Source organism: Capsicum annuum, chromosome 4 (assembly GCF_002878395.1).
Source record: "Capsicum annuum cultivar UCD-10X-F1 chromosome 4, UCD10Xv1.1, whole genome shotgun sequence".
In the NCBI taxonomy this organism is placed as follows: domain Eukaryota; kingdom Viridiplantae; phylum Streptophyta; class Magnoliopsida; order Solanales; family Solanaceae; genus Capsicum; species Capsicum annuum.
Genome location: NC_061114.1, coordinates 17,383,840 through 17,403,986, shown reverse-complemented (window position 1 = coordinate 17,403,986; position 20,147 = coordinate 17,383,840). Strand labels below are relative to the sequence as shown.

Below are 20,147 nucleotides of genomic sequence, written 5' to 3'. Positions count from 1 at the left end.
TATGATAAACTCCTTCCAACCAAAACAAACAGGCATGCCACAGTAATTTATCCATATCTTAGTCATCTTATCTTTGTTTTCATACATAAACCTACGCTTGAGAAGATCATATACCATTTTCATCTGAAATAAAGCATTGTTGTCCTCCGGCAAATCAAGAAATTGCCCAAAGAAGCTTTTCTTGAAATAAGAATCCAATTTTTATTCTCGAAGTATTTTTTTGAAGGTTTCGAAAGATTTTTCCATGATTAATTTAACCACGAAATCACCCGTTAAATCTGTGGCACCATCGTATCATATTCTCATAGGATAATGATCAATGCTGAAGGTTTTGAACAACTCTTCGGTGGAAGGGCTATTAGCATTTGGATTACCTCTTTTGAAATATTCCTCCTCCCTGTGTTCATTATCTTCTGCTCCTGATTGAGATAATGCTTGTAAAGCAAGCTCATACAGTGGTGGATGTAGCCTAATTGCTTCACTTGTTCCTTTACTTGGACTTGATTCGGTTTCTTTTTTTTTTGGAAGCCATATTATCTAAAATTAACAGAAACATAAAATAGATTATAATTGATTAATGCATCATTAAAAAAAGATAACAGTAAATCTAACATGCACAATAGTAAAATAATAATTCCAACAGACCACACATCTGTTGCACCAGGTATATTATTTGTTGCAACATATAATCAACCTATTACAATGGATGAGTAAATTGTTAGAAACAATAAAAACAGATCATTAATTGTTGCATCAGGTAGTTTATCTATTGCAACATATAACCAGCCTATTGCAACGGATGAGTAATTCGTAGGAAACAATAAAAAAAAATCACTTATCTGTTGTACCAGGAAGGTTATCTGTTGCAGCCTATAAACAACTTATTGCAACGGATGAGTAATCCGTTGGAAACAGTAAAAATAGATCACTTATCTATTGCACCAGGAAGGTTATCTATTGCAACATATAACTAACCTGTTGCAATGGATGAGTAATCCGTTGGAAATAATAAAAATAGATCACTCATCTGTTACACCAGGTAAGATATCTGTTACAGCATATAACCAACCTATTGCAGCGGATGAGTAATCTATTGGAAATAATAAAAATAGGCCACACATCTGTTGCACCAGGTAGATTATCTATTGCAGCCTATAAATAACCTGTTACAGTGGATGAGTAATCCGTTGAAAATAATAAAAATAGATCACTGATTTGTTGCACCAGGAAGGTTATCTATTGCAACATATAAGCAACCTGTTGCATGGATAAGTAATCCGTTGGAAAGAACAAAAATAGATCACTCATCTGTTGCACCAGGTAGGAAATCTATTGCAGCATATAACCAACCTGTTGCAGCGGCTGAGTAATCGTTGGAAATAATAAAAATATACCACACATCTGTTGCACCAGGTAAGTTATTTGTTCCAGCCTATAAGTAACTTGTTGCAGCGGATGAGTAATCTATTAGAAATAATAAAAATAGATCACTCATCTATTGAAACAGATTATTAATCTGTTGCAAAATGAGTTATCTATTTTGCAAAATGAGTTATCTGTTAGATTTTTTCCAAACAGAAGAGTTGTCTGTCGCAATAGATGAATTATCTGCTAGATTGTTTATCTGTTGCATCAAATTTTCACTGTTGCATCAGATTTGTATTTGTTGCATTAGATATTTCATCTGTTGCATCAGATGGTTTATCTATTGCAACACCATTTTTACCAAGAAAACAACAAATCAACCCAGCAACACCAACACAACACACACACATAACATCAATGGTGACCAAAAATTACCAACAAATCAAATCAACAGTTCGACAATAAGAAGAAGAAGAAATGCCAGAAATCAGGGTTTTATTCAGTCCACATTTCAAATTTAAGCAACAAATATTGAAATTATTAACCAATAATAGAAGAGAAGTTGACTCAAGTTCCTCTGTTTCTTCATAACTAAAAAAACATAACTTCTTATCCGTGAAAGAATAAATGGATAACCTCGAAGCTGTTGTCGTCGGAGAAGTTTTCACGTCGATTGACGGTTGAAGGTCGAAAACAAACTCGCCCGAATGGCTGGAGGTTGAAGTCACCGGGGATTGAAGGGAGAAATTTTGCAGAACTATTGATTGGAAAAGAGTTGAGAGAACCTGTCGAGAGAGACTGATTGATTTGGATTGAAGAAGGGTGTGGGATGGGTTGATTTATATTTTTTGAAAAGATTAGAACGTTTTGAAAATATTAATCAAGTCCACAATTAACTTAATCAAGTTTCCTAATGATGTTTGACCCTTTAAGTTGGTCAATGTCACCAATTCTTCATTCAAGCTTTCCTTCAATTTTCTCATGTATCAAGGTTAAAGATATATATCACAAATATCAAAATTTGAGATATCATGTAATTAAATAAAGTTATGGGAAAAAGTGTTAGAACCCATTAAAAATTTGAGATTTACGTAAGTTATCCTATAATATCAGTCTAATTTTTGATGGACTGAATTGAAACGAGTCAAGTTTAGAAATGACCGTAAAATGACCTGGTCTTGATATTTTACCGTCCAGTAAAAAAGTTCTACAAAAATTAGCCCCATAAATGATGGTCTTGATTTTTGCGACCCATTTAACAAATATTGTCCATAAGAAAAATAATACGTTCATGATATTTCAAGACAACACACTTGTATAAGTGATCAAATATTATGATTTATAGACAAACATTAAAACTTATTAAATAGGGACGAAAAATCAAGATTGAATATTTATGGAGACAAGACCTCATAATTTGGGCGACACTATGAGGGTGTTTGGATAAGATTAAAATCTGGTAAAACTAGATTTTAATCACTTTTTTTTAGCTTTTTTAGGTGTTTGGCAAAATTAAAAAGAGCTTGAAAAAAGCTAAAAGTGGATTGAAAAAAGCAAAAATTGAGAAGCTGGATACCCTAGCTCTTTACTTTTTAGATTAATTTTTTTTTTTAGGTTTGACCAAAACATTTACGTTTTTATCCCTTATATTTTCTTTTAATTCCAACAATACCCTAAACTTTGTAGCCCTTATTGATTTTTCTTTCTTTTTCTTTTTGCCGTTTTTTTTTCATCTTTTCCTCCAGTTTTCTCTTTATCTTTCTCCTTTATTTCCAGAGAATCCATCATTACATAAAAACACACACAAAAATTTTATCGTCAAATCGAGCTTGTCGTAAGTTCTTCTCTATCTGTTCATATAGAATCTCTGCATGTTATTTAAATTTTAAAAATTGATTCTTTTTAATAGTTTGTTTCATTCCTAAAGATTTTTTTGTTGTTTACAAGCTTGCAATATTATAATATAATACTATATTTATATAAAAAAATATCTAAATTTTTTTATTTTTTAATATTTAAAAATAAAAAAGTAACTTATATTTATAAATTGACCTGGCATAATCACTTTACGCTGAAAGTGTATTTAAATAGAAATTATTTTTGAAGTATTAGAATTAAAAATCATAAATAATTCACATTATTATGTGTTAACAACTTTAAGGACATTTAAGTCATTTTGACAACAAAAAAGTGATTGACAACACTTGTTTACCTAACACATCGACAGATTTTTTTCAGTTTCAGCACTTTTATTCAAACACTTATTTGCTTAATTTAAAAGCACTTATTTTAAGCTTTTAATCACTTAAGCTAAAAAGTAATTTTTTAATCCTATCCAAACAAGCTCTATGTATAATTTTCTGAAACTGATAAACGTGAGTTAATAATCAACTCAAACTTAAGACAAATTATATTTTCATGATTAATTTTGTCACTCTAGTTCTATATAACAATTCAAAAGTTTTCCTATATCATTCAATTTTATTAGATATTTCAAAAATAAATTCCATAGTTTCGAAAAAGAGATTATAAGGTGAAAAATCAACTTTTTAATAACAAAATGAAAGTTTCAAAAATCAATTAATTAAACTATTAAAATTATTTGACTCATTTTTTTTAAATGATAGTAGTCAGTTCTTCTTTCGTCAACCAATACTTGTTTAGATTAAAAATTCAACGAATAATTTATCCTTTCTATTTATTTTATCCTTAATTATTAATTTCGATCGTTACCAAATAGTATTAAATTAATTTTGCCCTTATTCAAATTTGCACATCCGCACCCCCAAAGTCCAAAGTTTATTAGAAAGGGTTTTAAGTGAGCATTTCAAGAACTAACAAATGGCGCAAAGCCTTAAGCACAGTATAGAATCCCTTGAAACTGAAGAAGAAGAAGAAGAAAAGGTTCGCCTTGTTATACTAATGAATTCTCTTTTACAAACATTTATTTTTCTATATTTTTTGGTTATTGCTAACTATTAATTTGATAAAATTGCAAGTTCTTTTATGACCTGTAAATGCGTTTTTTGTGTTGTTTATGTAGCTTTTGTCTTAAGGTCTGCTTATATACTACCCTCCTTAGACATTAATTATGGCATTATCTTTGATAATAGAGATAATTTTACAATATTAACCTTTAAATTTAACACTCAAGGGTGTGGCATAGTGGTTCAACGAAGTTGGATTGAGCACCGTGAGGTCTCAGGTTCAATTTCCAACAGAGACAAACACTAGGTGATTTCTTTGTGATCTAGTCTTGGTGGACAGAGTTACCAGGTGCTTGTGGCTGGTGGGAGGTGGCAGATATTCTGTGGAATCAGTCGAGGTGCATTGGATAATGCGTTATTTAATGCTAAGTGTAAAGTGAGTAGAAACAGGTAAATTATCCATTGGTTTTATAAACTAGACAAGTATGGTTGGACATCCCAAAATTGATAAGTGGATAAGTAAAAATGGTAATTTTACCATATTGCCCTTTGGATATAATAAATTTAGCATCCAAGGGTGTGACCTAGTGGTTCAATGAAGTTGGATTGAGCACCGTGAGGTCTGAGGTTCAATTCCCAACAGAGACAAATACTAGGTGATTTCTTCCTATTCTAGTGTTGGTGGACAAAGTTACCTGGTACCTGTTGCTGCAGAGAGGTGACATGCATTCTGTGGAATTAGTCGAGGTGCATTGGATAATGAATCGTTATTTAATGCTAAGTGTAAAGTGAGTAGAAATAGGTAAATTATCCATTGGTTTTATAAACTAGACAAGTATTGTTGAACATCCCAAAATTGATAACTAGATAAGTATAAATAGTAATTTTATGATATTACCCTTTGGATATAATAAATTTAGCATCCAAGGGTGTGGTCTAGTGGTTCAATGAAGTTGGGTTGAGTATAATGAGGTATCAGGTTCAATTCTCAACAGAGATAAACACTAGGTGATTTCTTCTTGTTCTAGTCTTGGTGGACAGAGTTATCTGATACCTATTGCTGGTGGGAGGTGGCAGGTATCCCGTGGAATTAGCTTCGAGGTGTGCCCAAGATGGCCTGAATACCACGGTTATAAAAAAATATAATAAATTTAAAGCTTTGGAAAATGCATTGGATAATGAATCGTATTTAATGCTAAGTGTAAAATGGGTAGAAACAGGTAAATTATCCATTGGTTTGTAAACTACATAAGTATTGTTAGACATTTCAAAAAAAAAAAGTGGACAAGTAAAGATGGACGGAGGGAGTTATTGATAAAATTGCAAGCTGTTTTATGGCCTGTAAATGTTTGTGTTGTTTATGGAACTTTTGTCTTAGGTTTGCGTACGCACTACCCTCCTTAGACACTATGGCATTATATTTGATTGAAATCTACTCCCTCCGTTCATCTTTACTGGTACATTTTCCTATTGGCATAGGAATTAATAAGCAATAAATAATAAATAATAAAAGTAATTTTACTATATTACCCTTTGAATATTGTAAATTTTAATACTTTGGGAAATGTATTGGATAATGAAATGTATTTGATTGAAATCTACTCCTTTAATTTCAAATTTTGTTAGATTGATAAGATCCTGGTATTTGACCTAATATGTCCTTTATTATGCTAAGTTCTTGTTTCTCTTGTGTTCCATAATTCCACTTGAGTTTTTCATGGATGGATTGCAGTGGCGTAGCCTGGATTTTTATTGAGGGAGTTCAAAGTGCACACACGAACTAGTCGATGAGGGTTCAACATCTGCTATATATACATAAAAAATAATTTTAACTATATATAAATAGTTTAATTTCCGCTGAAGGGAATTCGAATGAACCCCCTCATTATATGCTAGCTCCGGTATTGGATTTTGTTGTGTCCTTAGATTTCTTTAGTCTACCATTTCTAGTTGTGAACATTGGGATGACAATGGAGAGGGATAGGTGGAGCAGGTAACGCCTTTACTAACTTTAGTTGTAACCAACCCCACCCTGCCTTGTGTGCCAATCATGACCTTCCAAGTACTCTAGGTTAGGCCTCCCTCTTCTCCCCATCCTATCGGCATCTTATGGAGTAGAAATTAGTGGCGGACTAAGTTGCAAGGACTCCACTTTCGATGCTGCACCCGTGTCGGGTTCTCCAAAAATACACTAACTTTGGCGAATCCGACACGTACACATGGACATTTTTGAAGAGTTAGAGCAATGTAGGTGGCGGATGCAGCCCTTTGGCAATGTGTTTATCTGTCCTATATGTGTGTGTGCGCGTGCGTGTGTGCGCGTGCGGATGTGCGCACACGTGTGTGCGTGTGTCTGTGTATAAGTCAATCAAAATCTGAACACGTAATTTTAAAATACAAGTAGTTCAACATTAGAATATTTAAAGATCAAACTCATCAAATTTAAATTCTTGATCTGCCTCTACTTGTAGTGTGTCAGACTATGCTAGTTTGCAAATTTGATCAGCAAGAGTCCAATTATAGGCTTTAATAAAAGAAAAGTGGCTTCACTAAATAAATCGGATTAGCCGAATTAAGGAAATAAATGTACATTCTCTCTAACATCATTTAGATGAGATGAGTACAAACCGAGGTCATGCGTTCGAATTTCACTGCCAGCCATATCATAAAACGTTCCACATGCTTGACACTTTAAAAAGTATTAGTTCACATCGGAGGAACGTACAAATATAATTAAGTAAATAAAGGTGTTCGCTATCTAAGTATGATAGCTGTACATGTGATTGATAATTTAGGAGTTATCTATGTAAAATGTGAAGATCTTGAAATACATCATAATAAGTTCGAGAAAATGATCTGTTACCCCCTCAACCTTTAGTCGAAATCCTAACTACACACTCAACCTTTTAATGTGACCTATTACCTCCTGAATTTATTTTTATCGAATTTATTACCCCCCAGTTGCTGACGTGTCACTGGACGTGACTACACACGCCCATAGGCGCGTCAGTTGACTTTTTTTCACTTTAAAATTATTATTTTTTTATTGCCACGTCATTATTTTTAATAATTATTATTTTTTCTTAATAAATATTGGCTTCTTCTTCTATTCTTCTTCTTCAATGGCTTCTTCTTCACCTTCTTCTCCTTCTTCTTTTTCTTCTTCTTCTATTCTTCTTCTTCAATGCCTTCAATGGTGCAGCTTTAATGGTGAAATGTCGATGAACAGTGACGGCGTCGGAAAATTCAAAATTCCGTCGACTTTTTTTTTTTGATGAATTTTACGTAATTCGATTCAACATTTTGATTCAACACGTTGATTCAACATTCGATTCAACTTCACGTAATCAATGACATTTGGCTTTTTTGATTCAACATTCTCACATAATTCGAGTTCTTGGATGTCATTGAAAAAGAAGAAGAAGAAATGCCATTAATGAGTTCTCACTTGAACTAAAAACTTCGATTCAAAAAACTTAAGAAAAAATTAAGAACTTGAATTCTTGAATGAAGAGATGAGGAAGATGATAAATTAATCTTGAATGACATTGATTAGTTCTTGGATGCTATTGAAAAAGAAATGCCATTGAACACGAATTAACTTGAAAAAATTTAAGGACTTTAATTCTTGAAAGAGGAGATGATGAAGATAATAAATTAATCTTGAATGTCATTGATGAGTTCTTGGATGCTATTGATGAAGAAATGCCATTGAAGAAAAAGAATTGAAGACGAAGAAGAATTGAAGAAGAAAAAAGAAAAATAATAATTGCCATTGATGGGTTCTTGGGTGCCATTGAAGAAGAAGAAATAAATAAGAAGAATTGAAGAAGAAGAAGAAGAAGAAGAAGAACAAAGAAAAATAATAATGTTAAATTATTATTATTTTTTTAGAGTAAAAAATTTAAAAATGACGTGGCAATGACGTGGCATGACGTGACGGCGTGTGCATCACACCATATTTGTAATGACTGGTTGTCAGTTTGGGGGGTTTTAATAATTCCACTTTAAAATAGTTCAAGGAGATAATAATTCCATTTTGAAATAGTTCAGAGGGGTAATAGGTCACCTTTAAAGATTGAGCGTGCAGTTGGGATTTGAGGTAAAGATCGGGGGGTAACATACCATTTTCTCTAATAAGTTCTTTTAATACTTCAAGATATCAATGTCAAGCCTTATTGTTTATGATTATTATTTTTCCATTAATAGAAGAGTTGAATTTAGTATATAAAAGGCAAAAATGTATGCCACTATGAGATTATAATCTTTCACATTTATTATGATGTTTAATATTATTTTAATGATGAATCCATGTTGAGCTGATCCGTGTACATTTGTATTCACACATATAAGCTTTCGTCATTTAATGAAGAATTACATTTAGTTTTTAAAAGGCAAAAAATTGTACCTTTATGAATGAGAGTACGTAATTTATTCACATTTCATATTGAGGTTTATTATTTTTTTCTATTATAAATGTTGGTTAATCTAATCCGTGTAGTGAGTACATTCATATTTCACACATACAAGACACTTCACTTGAAAGTCAAAGTTCTTTTGTGTGCTTGAAATATTGGTTTCTTACATATATATACAATGAGACTCCTTTGTGTTCATGCAATTGAATTTTAAATCATGTGCAATTAGCTAATACATCGAAGGTAAAATTTATCTATTTTTGCTGGTCTAAAAATTGAAGAACAATCGTGTTCTTTTAGTTAAATGTTATTATTAAAGGCACCTCTTATATAATCAATCCATTAAGCAGGTCGGGTCAAGATTGGATCGGGTTCAGGGTGGGTTAGGTCCTAAATAAATCTAATTATTGATTTTGGAATTGGAAAGCATAGTAAATATTGAAAAAGACACTCTTTTTAGGACAAACCAAAAAGAAAAATAAGACACTTAAATTGAGATGAGGGAGTGTTAAAATTCATTTTTGTATGTGGCGATTGTTTGATGAACTTTTGAGTACTATATATTTATAATAATGTCTAAGTGTTAGCAGAGGTAAGTAATATGAAGTTTAAGGTTTAGATCCTACTTTTGATGGACAATGAATAGCATCATATCCCTCGAGAAGTTGTTTTCCCTCATACTAGGCACAATGATATGACCATAAAATTTTTATGGCATCACTAGTTTCAAATATTGTTCTTTCTTTCTTCGTTCAATTCCATGTCTAGTCAAATAGGTTCATAGAGCATGAAGTGGAGGGAGTAGTATAGAATTGTAGTTTCCTATTAGGGAAGATAGCTTCTTTGATTTCAAAAAAATTGTTAGCCTGATAGATCTTGGTATTTGACCTAAAATGTCCTTTATTATGCTTAGTTCTTTCTCTTTATGATCCATAATTCAATTGAGTGTTTCATGAATGGCTTGTATTGTGAATACACTAGTATATTGTTGTTGTCGTTGTTGCTTGTATTGTGAATATAGGGCCTAAAATATTAACTTGTTGGCAGGGTAGGCGGAGCGGGTAATTCCCTGTCCAACTATAGTCTCAACCAACCCCGCCCTACCTCATTTTTATCGAGTAAAATATTTCATTGATAATAAAAAGGCCATCTTGGCCATATATAAGAGGTATACCAAAAGGAGAAACCTACAAAATATTGTTCTCTCCAAAAGTTACACAATCCTATATACAGATAGGAACTATGTGGGTGCACCAAAAGAAAATAAGTGATCAAAGACTGCTCCTTAATTGGGCAAAGCTTGTCTACACCCCTTCAAAAGCTTTCACATTTCTCTTTCCAAATAATCCATCAAGACAAGGGGAGTAACATTCCAAGCCTTGTGCCTTCTTCTCCTAGCTCCACTCTTCCAGTTGAACAACAACTCCTTCACAGATCTTCGCACTGCCCAAGAAACTCCAATTCAACTAAAGATATCCCACCATAACTTCATGCTAAATTTCAATGTAGTAAAATATGATCCACGTCCTCACCTGCTTGGCGACAAAGGAAATGCCATCTTAGGCTGACAACTTCTGATTTCCTCAAACTTTCGCCTTTAAAATCACCTCTCTAGGAGCTAACCACGTAAAGAAACATGCTCCTCGGAACCTTACAAAATCTATGTTGGATCATATGGATAGCTATCCTACGGCCTGACATGAATCTTATCGTAAAAGGACTTGACAGAAAATACCTTATTATTTCTCAACTCCCAACTCAATGCATCGGTCTGCCGACCGGCTAACATTGCTTGTGAAGTAGCAAGCAATCTCTGGAGCTCAGTCAACTCCCAGTGTTGGAAATCGCTCATAAACCTCAAATCCCAAAAAACCCATCACCTGCCTCATGCACCATTCTTGCCCCTCCAAGCCCCCTCAGGCTAAGTCTCTCTGTTCGCCCTACTCTACTGGCATCCTATGTACTTGAAATCAGTAGCGTATGTAGTCTTTCGTCAATGTGTTCTTCCAGCCTATATATGTGTGTGTGTGTCTTGTGTACAAGTCCATCAAAATGTCAACAAATATGAAAGTTGAACATACAATTTTAATGTATAGCGAGTTCAACACTAATAAATTTAAAGATCAAACTCATCAAAAATTTAAATTCTAGTAACTTGAGCCGGGGGTCTTTCGGAAACAGCCTTTCTACTTCATCAGAGGTAGAGGTATGGACTGCGTACATCTTACCCCCCCCAGACCCCACAAAGTGGGAATACACTGGGTTTGTTGTTGTTGTTGTTGTTGTTGTAGATCTCATATACTTGTAGTGTCAGACTATGCTAGTTTGCAAATTTGCTAACCACATGCCTTAATAAAAGAAAGCTTGCTTCAGTTGCCTATTTGATTTAATTAGTCCACTGGATCAGATTGCCACCACCAAATGTTGATAACATAGTTAAGTACGTAAGTACGTATTCTCTCTAACACCCTTTAGGTGAGATGATCACAGGCAGAGGCAGAGGTCGTTCGAGTTTCACTGCCAGTCATATTAGAACAAATTCCGCGTACTTGATACATTAAAAAGAATTAGTCCACACATTAGAGACGTGTTAACAATATAATATAATTAAGTAATCAGAAGTGTACACTCTCTAAGTATGATATATGTACATGTGATTGATAATTTAGGAGTTACCATGTAGATTATGAAGATCTTGAAATACATCATGATAAGTTCTTTTAACATTTCAAGATATCAAAGTCCATCCTTATTGTTTATGATTGTTGTTTTTCCATTAATGAAGAACTAAATTAGTTTTTAAAAGGCATAGAAATATATCATTATGAAATTACTTAATTTATTCACATTTTACTCTGAGGTTTAATACTTTTTCTGTAATAATAACTTTAGGTTGATCTGATTTGGATACATAGTATATCATTATGAGATTACTTAATCTATTCATTTTTTTTTCTGGTGAAGTTAATCTATTCATATTTTACTTCGACGTTTAATGTTTTTTCTATAATAATAATTGTAGGTTGATCTGATTTGAGTACATAGTATATCATTGTGAGATTACTTAATCTGTTCACATTTTACTATGAGGTTTAATGTTTTTCTATAATAGATGTAGGTTGATCCGACTACACTTGTATTCACATGTATAAGCTTTTGTAAATTAATGAAGAATTAAATTTATTTTTTAAAAGGCAAAAAAAAATAGGTGTGGAGGTCGCGAATAAGGGTAGAAGGCTAATGCGGGTGTGTGGGTTGTAGCTTGCAGTCTGGAGAGTCTTGTGTAGCCGGGTTAATAAGCCTAGAGGTCCGTGTTCATAGGGTCCTTGTTATGGGAGTGTAGGTTATTACTAGGTGGGTGCACTAAGTCTTATGTCTTAGTACCTATTTTCTTATTCCATGTCGCCCTTATGTCTCGTATTTCATATTTCTCTGATGTCTATTTTATTCTTTCTTATTCCTGATTTTCTATTATGTTCTCCATCCCTTTGTTTACTGTTCTCTACTCTGAGCCGAGGTCTATCGGAAACAGTCTCTCTACTTCTTCGGAGGTAGCGGTATGGACCGCGTACATCTTACCTTCCCCAGACCCCACTCTTGTGGGAATACACTGGGTATGTTGTTGTTGTTGTAAAAGGCAAAAAAATATACCATTATGAGATTGTGAATTTCTTTTACAGTTCTTTTAGAAAAACATTATAAGATTACTTAATTTATCCACATTTTACTTTGAGGCTTAATATTCTTATGGCACATCCTTTATATAATAAATGTAGGTTGGTCTGATCCCAATACATTCATATTCACATATATAATCTTTTGTTCACTTAGTGAAGAATAAAATTTGTTTTTAAAGAGGCAAAAGTGTATAACATTATGAGATTACTTAATCTATTCACATTTTACTCATGTTTAATAGGTTGATATTCTGTGTGCTTGGAATACTAGCTTCTTACATTATTTACATAATGAGACTCCTTTTTTCCTAAAAATTTACAGCTGTCGCTTCATTTAGTAGGTACAAAAAATTGCATTTTCATCTAAAATGATCATCGATGATAACTAGGTAAATTTGAAGGACTATAATGACCATTTTCTGTAAGTTGAGTGACCATTTTAACTGTAGTCAAGATTCATGTAATCTTGTTGTTTAGCGAATTGCATACATTCAACTATTCACCACTTCTTCTTTTTCTCCTCTTGTTATTTTCGCTTTCTCTTGTTATTTTCTCCATTTCTTTTTGTGTGCTTTTGTAGGAGGTCTCAATTTCTGCAGAAAATGGGATCCACTTGGAAACGCGTGAGACCTGTTGAAGAAGAAAAAGAAAAAGAGGCTAGATCCTTGTAGAAATATCACCCTTTTTTTACTACTTTGCCGCATTGATAAGATTCACACACCAAAAGAGCAACTAATACTGCTATTGGTTCATTAGTTTTTAGGTTACGTTCTTGATTGAAGAGAACTGAAGTATCAGTTATGTTTAGGTCTTTACTGTTCTTAACGGAATGCTGCTATTGCTTTCTTCTTTTCCATTTAAGAATTTTAGTTCTGGTTATCTTTATTTGCCCTTGATTGAGTGGATTTCTCCAACTCTAAACCATTTCTTGCATGAAGGGGAGGGTGATATGTAAAAAGCGCTAAAAGATTTTCTTCCCCTTGGTGGATCGTCCATCATATACTGTATTTAGTATCTCAAACCTCTTTTGTTCCTTTTCTCTTTTGTGGAACCTGTATTCCATCTTTTCTTGCTCGTGATAGCACTAGGGAATAGTCATTACAAATTGAGAAGAGCAGGAAAAAAGGAAAAAGGAGGACTGGGAAATCCATGCTGGACATATGTTTTTTGCCATATATATCTGTATGTTTCTGTACTAAAATATATGGATTGAAAGATTTCCTTCGAGTATTAGAGGTGAAATCTATCTCAGATCCATATTAATAAAGACGTGTTTTGGGCTGAGAAAGTTGTTAGCTGGAGGAGTAAACTGGAAGATCCATGGTGTACATGTGTTTTTTGCCATGGTATCCAATTGAGAACCCTCTCTCTCTCTCTCTCTCTCTCTCACATACACACACACACATATATATAGCTAGATATAGAAGATGTGGATTGAAAGAGTTTCTTCGAATATAAGAATATGAAATGTATCTCATTTCCATACTAAAAAAGATGTTTTTGGAGTGATCAAAATGCTTTTGGGAATGGGGAAGAGGAAGAGGAAGAGGAAGAGGAAGAGAAGGGCTGGCAAATCCGTTCTCTCTTTGCATATCTGAATCACGGTGTCCAATTGAAAACCTTCATATGAAGGCACGGATCGTAAAAGCTCCTTTGAGTATAAGAGGATGAAATATATCTCATGTGCATACTAATAAATATGTGTTTAGGTTTGATCAGGTTTTTTTGAGATGAAATTTATGTGAATTAATGTCAAGCATGGGATAACTTCTCAAGAAGTGCTAGACTACATGAAAATTGCAAAAAGATTATAGGTTTCTGTTGGAGAAGGTAAAATAGCCGGTTCCACTTAGAAAGTGGCTAGGTTTCTTGTATATTTGCCCTAATAGTTGTAGAGAACACACATATTTGTTTGAGGGAAAAAGGTTTAGCTGATTCCCGTGATTTAGCTAGCTAATAAATTCTTAAGTAGTTGATTCTTTTTTTGGATTTTCGTAATTACACTGAGAATTCTACACAGGATACTCCTCAGACAAGACTGCAGTGTGACGACACTCAACTTCACCGCCAGATGTAAATAAGCTTAGTCATAGGTTTGGCAAATTCTCTTTCCAGCTCTACCCCATTGCTAATTTGAAAAAGTCTTTTTTTCTTAAAAGAGGGGGCAACCCGGTGCACTAAAGCTCCCGCTATGCGTGGAGTCCAGCAAAGGGCCCCACCATAAGTGTCTATTGTAGGCAGCCTTACCTTGGCATGCATTGCAAGAGACTGATTTCAAGGCTTGAATTGGTCACATGGGAGCAACCTTACTCGTTACTCCAAGGCACCCCTTCACTTATTTGAAAAAGATAATCATGAATAAACTAAAAGTACCCGTGAAGGAACTAATCATAGGTGGCACAGTTTTGAACTTCTCTCTGTTTTGGTGACTATGGAATCACAGGGGACACAGAGTTGTTCGTCATTTATTGAGCCAACTTGTGTCATATATAAAGACATGAGCAAGCTGTCCAATGTGTCCACTGCATTGTTTGTGAACATGTTCTTCATATTTCCTAAAAAAAGTTAGAGATGCAACTTGTAAATGTCATCAGAGGATGAACGTAGATTATGAAACACGAAATGTTAGAAATTTGAAGAAGAGGAATGGATAACAAAGTAATTGCTACTCATTGATTAGTGAGAAATGAATGACCGTTTCAAGCTGATTGGATATCGTTGAACTTTATATATTGTGGAACTTAATTTGAATCATAAGCACTAAACAAGGTTCAAGAAATGGCATAAAAAAACGGTTAATAAGGAAAGGATGCTAGTTTGATCTATATTTCAAATACTGTTACAGAATGTGAAATCTTTCCTTATACACATTCTACCATGCATACAAAAAATCTATGTTTCTGTCGACATATACCTTTATTTGAGCTTGCAGATTCTCATTTAAGTTCGTAGTTGAGAATTTTTCTAAGTTTTTCCGTATTTCACTACCTAGAAAAAATGCACTACATGATCATGATGTACCACACATCTGGTGCCTTCATGTGATTGCATGTATCAACTAAGATAATAGAACGTACTATATTCTACAATCTAATGGAGGAGAAGTAACATAAGATGAAAGAGTGGTGTTGTGTAATATGTAGGGTATTTAGCCATCAAATACATGATATCTGTATTTTAATTTCCACGCTTTAATATGTGATTAGAGTATTTCTGCTGGATGATGTTTATAATTTTTAACATTTTTAATTGCCGTTTTTGCAATATGCATCTATTAAATATTTTGCAGCATTGTGTTTTTGTTGGATGCATGGTGTTAATGCGAAAAATTTGAATTTTTTTTAAAAAGTTGCACCATTATGACCATATCTTGCATTATTTTTCTTGGTATCCTCTTGCAGATACCTATATAATTGAGAATCACTAAAACAGTCAAGTTAAACGTTAAGGAATCAGATAGTATTGGACATGTCAAAGCGTTGCTACATGATAAGGAGGGCATACTGGTATGTCTTCAACAGCTGCTTTCAGGAGATAATAAGCTAGTGGATGGACGGAAGCTAGTTGATTATGGCATTTGCGAGAACTCCACCCTTCATGCTAATGTTGAAGATTCAATCCCAAAGATCAAACTATATGTAAAGAGATCGTATGCTGAAGGCATCATTGCTGTTATTTCAAAGATGTATATTACTATCCAGGATATCAAATCTAGGATTCTGGCCAAAGAAGGAACAAGCTCGGGCAAATTCTCTCTTTTTCATGATGGAAAGTTTCTTGAAGATGGCAACACCTTAGCTTATCTCAATATTGATGATGGATCAACCCTTCATCTGGTGTTCAATCCAGAAGACAGATTTCTAATTAGTGTTGTAATGCCAGATTATCAAGTCGAACAAATAGAAAGTCAGGGCTAGTTTATCTGTTCGCCATGTTAAAACAGCTATAGAGAGCAAGGTTGGTTGGTCAATTGGTGAAATGCCTCTCTTTATGGGAAAACAGTATCTGGAAAACCTGTTCATTTCCAAAGAAGGCTCCATCTTACTGGTGGTGGAGGGAACAATGCAGATCTTTATCTGTAAACGTACTGATCGTGAATGTGTAATGCTGGACGTTCACAAGAACAACTCGGTCAAGTAAGTGAAGGGGATGGTTCTAGATAAGCTTGGAATACCTGTTCATTTCCAAATGCTTTTGTTCGAGGGAAAATGTTTAGTTGATTCCCGGACTTTATCTAGGTACAAAATTCATTCTATATCTGGATGTTTATAATTGCACTGAGAATCCTACAAATAGTACTCCTCAGACTGGACTGCTGCATGATGACACTCAACCTCACCGACAGATGAATTCAGTCACAGGTGTGGCAAATTCTGTTATGAACCATAGTGGTGATGTCGAGGACAGCAGAGCCAACACAGGAGATCAGAGTAATCGTACTGACTGTAGAACAAGTAACCTTGTGAAAATACCATTTAACAGATTTAGTTGATTATTTCGCGGAGCTGGGTAACCGAACATAGTGGGGGGCTGCGCGTGTTAGTGCCTGTGGAGTATGAGAAATCTGTTAAAAGTCGCTATCTCTGTATCTTGTTATACCTTTACTGTTTCATTGCGATTTCCAGTTAACTAAGATACTCAGTCACGTTGGTTTGATATTGTGTCTGTGTCGGACAAATACAATCTGTTGTTTTTTATATTTGGTGTGGTTTTAAAAAAAAGTTCTTGGATTCATGGCCCAAAATGGTAAATATGCATCATTTATTATTTGGTGTGGTGGATGTTAACCACTTTTTTAACGATTTGTGTATTCACTTTAAATCGCTAAGTTGAGGGGTATAAGCCTTTGCATTTCTATGTGTGTTGTGGATTAGGTTGAATTTGGACGAATTAGATATGTTGAATCAATAAATGAGTAGATCATTGATCCGTCCAAAGGTTACTTAATTTTCAACGAATGTGCAAAATAATGAGATGTGTTGTAGAAAATTGAAGATCATGTGCTTTATTTTACCTTTTTAAGTGGTTAATCCTCCCTAAATTACTAATTATGATTTTAGATTTATTGAGGTCATTTAGTTTTGAAAGGCAATAAAGTATACCTTTATAAATGAGATTACGTAATTTATTCACATTTTACTTTGATGTTTAATTTTTCTTTTATATTATAAATGTAGGTTAATCTAATCCTTGTAGTGAGTACATTCTATTTCATATATACAAGACACTTTACTTGAAAGTCTAACTTCTTTTGTGTGCTTGGAATATTGGTTTCTTACATATGTATACAATGAGACTTGTTTGTGTTCATGCAATTGAATTTTAAATCATTTGCAATTAGCTAATACACCGAAGGTAAAGTTTGTCTATTTTTGTTGGTCTAAAGATTGAAGAACAACTATGTTCTTTTAGTTAAATGTTATTATTAACGGCACCTCTTATATAATCAACCCTTTAAGCGGGTCGAGTCAAGATTGGATCGGGTTTAGGGTGGGTTAGGTCCTAAATAAATCTATTGATTTTAATTTTTACAACTTACAGTTGTCACGTCATTTAATGGTGACCATTTACATTAAGTTGAGTGACTATTCACTCTTAGTTTTACTTTGACCATTATCTGATTCATGTAATCATATTATTAAGAGGGGTGCATAACTTCTATTGTTTTACCACTTCTTTTTCTTCTTATTTTCACATTCAAGAATTGCTTTGTGCAGGAAGTTTCAAGGTTTTGAAAAAGATGGCTTCGAGCACGAAGTGGAAGAGAATTGCCGATGAAGAAGAAAAAGAAGAAGAGGTTAGATCCTTATACAGATCACAACTTTTTCTGTTATTTTGTAATGTGTGAACTTGTTTTATTTTTTTGGGTGAATCTCAAACTGAGGATCGTTTGCTAGGTGGGATAAGGGATAACAATCCTATATAAAAATGTTAGTTCATATTTGATTATTGGTGTTAGAAAATCCCGGGGTAAATTTTGTACTGATATGGTAGGAATTAGGTATCTTATATAGAAGGCGAGATCCAAATGTTAAAGTTTATAGTCCATTTAATTTACTCTTATGAAGGATTTGAATGAAAGCAACTGGGGTTCGATCTGAATTCCATGTATAAGTGAACTAGATAAAACAGGATCAACATACAATTTTTTTTCCTCTCTAGAATAGTTTCCTTATAAAAGGAGAAGGATTATGTTTATGATTCATGTTTTAAGTATATTTTAGTCTTCTCGTAAACTTTTAATGTTAGTGCATACAAGGAATTAAAAAAATTGTCATTTGTCTTGTTACGTCCTTGTCAGATTTTTGAAACCATAAGGGGGCGGTGAACGTAGATTGTGGAGAGGTTAACCTATGTCATATTAATACTTTTGTTAATATAGTCTTCTTTCAATAGGTTGTAACGATCCTCCCGGTCGTTGTGAAATTTTCTCATTTTTCTATTTTACGCTCTCCATAGTTTGTGTACGTGAATTATCACTCACGGGATGAGTAGTACCAATTCTTAAGGTGTTTAAAAATAATTTATGTCATTAGTCGAATTACTGAGTTTTAATAAATTTAAGCTTGATCATAGTCAACCTTTGATCAAGACAACCTCGACTCGGTGTATTAATATTTTCAATAGGTCCGAAGCGTACTTTTAAGTCAAGTTACATATTTGATTTATTTTTATGGGACTTCAACTAAATTTTGAAGATATATTAAAAGTTTTGGATAATTTAAATAATTAATTTGATTAGTTGATTAATGGGTCAAAATAACAATTTATTTAACTGTTGTTAGTAAAAGAATGATTTTAAATAAGTAGGGTTTACCATTTACATAGCAAGAAAAATCAGAAAGGGGCATCTTGCGGTTTCTCCATTGCGTAGACACCTAATTGTGTCCCTTCCAAAGTCCAAATCATTCATTTTTCACCTCACATTTTCATACACCCTCACCCATGTGATTATATCTCACAAAAATATAAAAAATAATAAAATTTCAATAAATCTCTAACAAATTAAATCCCTAATATTCCCTTATCCTAACAAACTTTATCTCAACCAACTCATATCACCACCCAATACCCCACACATACCCAACCCACGTGGTCCTCACCACCCTTAAATTCATGTTTTTATTCTCCATCAACAGAATACATACGCACAGAACCCTCAACCCACACACTCCCCATTTTTTTCCTTTTCTTCTTCACAGAGAACACACTCACACACACAACTTCATCCTCACCATACACTGATACACACAGACAACAAATACTCCACACACTCACATACTACTACACATATACACAGAACACACCCTCATACTGACCTCACCGTCACACACCCATATACACTACACACTCTCATTCCACCGGGATACACACAGAAGCGGATAGATAACAGATGACGTGAGAGATAGAGAGCAGTTGATAGAGAAAATAGGAGAAGAAAACAGTAGAGGGTGATCGGTGATCGGAAAAGGAAAGAGAGGGAGAACAAGGGATCGACGGGGTCAGAAATTTGACTCGTTTGCTTCGATTTCTTCCATCTCCGAGCTCGCCGGAGATACAGCGAAGTGAAAAAAGTGCCTAGCCCCCTCAAAATCCGAAAGTTCTGACCAGTTGAGCTTGACTGAGCTCTGGTGATATGAAAACAACGACCCAGCCCGCTCCGCAATCGAACCCTTATCGGAAATCATAAATGGGGTTTTGTTGGTCGTCGTGAATTTTTTTTGCGATTCTTGTGGAAAACAATAAAGGTATATCGAGGT

General features: G+C 34.0%; 1 protein-coding gene and 1 long non-coding RNA gene across 2 annotated transcripts; both read left to right on the top strand.

Moving 5' to 3' along the window:
- The first annotated feature begins 4,118 nt into the window (after window positions 1–4,118).
- LOC124898116 lies at window positions 4,119–13,113 on the top strand. The gene is made up of 2 exons (XR_007054838.1): window positions 4,119–4,269; window positions 12,968–13,113. It is a non-coding gene; the product is annotated as an uncharacterized LOC124898116 (long non-coding RNA).
- Window positions 13,114–13,913: 800 nt separating this feature from the next.
- LOC107869078 (polyubiquitin-like) lies at window positions 13,914–16,304 on the top strand. Its single transcript, XM_016715654.2, has 2 exons — window positions 13,914–13,956; window positions 15,820–16,304. Exons 1-2 carry the CDS (start codon window positions 13,914–13,916, stop codon window positions 16,302–16,304), a joined length of 528 nt encoding a protein of 175 aa, XP_016571140.2.
- Window positions 16,305–20,147: the final 3,843 nt, after the last annotated feature.

Bases quoted from the DNA above. Each gene is read 5' to 3' on its own strand.
- LOC107869078 (XM_016715654.2), top strand. From the start codon at position 13,914: ATGGGGAAGAGGAAGAGGAAGAGGAAGAGGAAGAGAAGGGCTG. The intron at 13,957-15,819 runs GCAAATCCGTTC...TCACTAAAACAG, and splicing joins GAAGAGGAAGAGAAGGGCTG to TCAAGTTAAACGTTAAGGAA.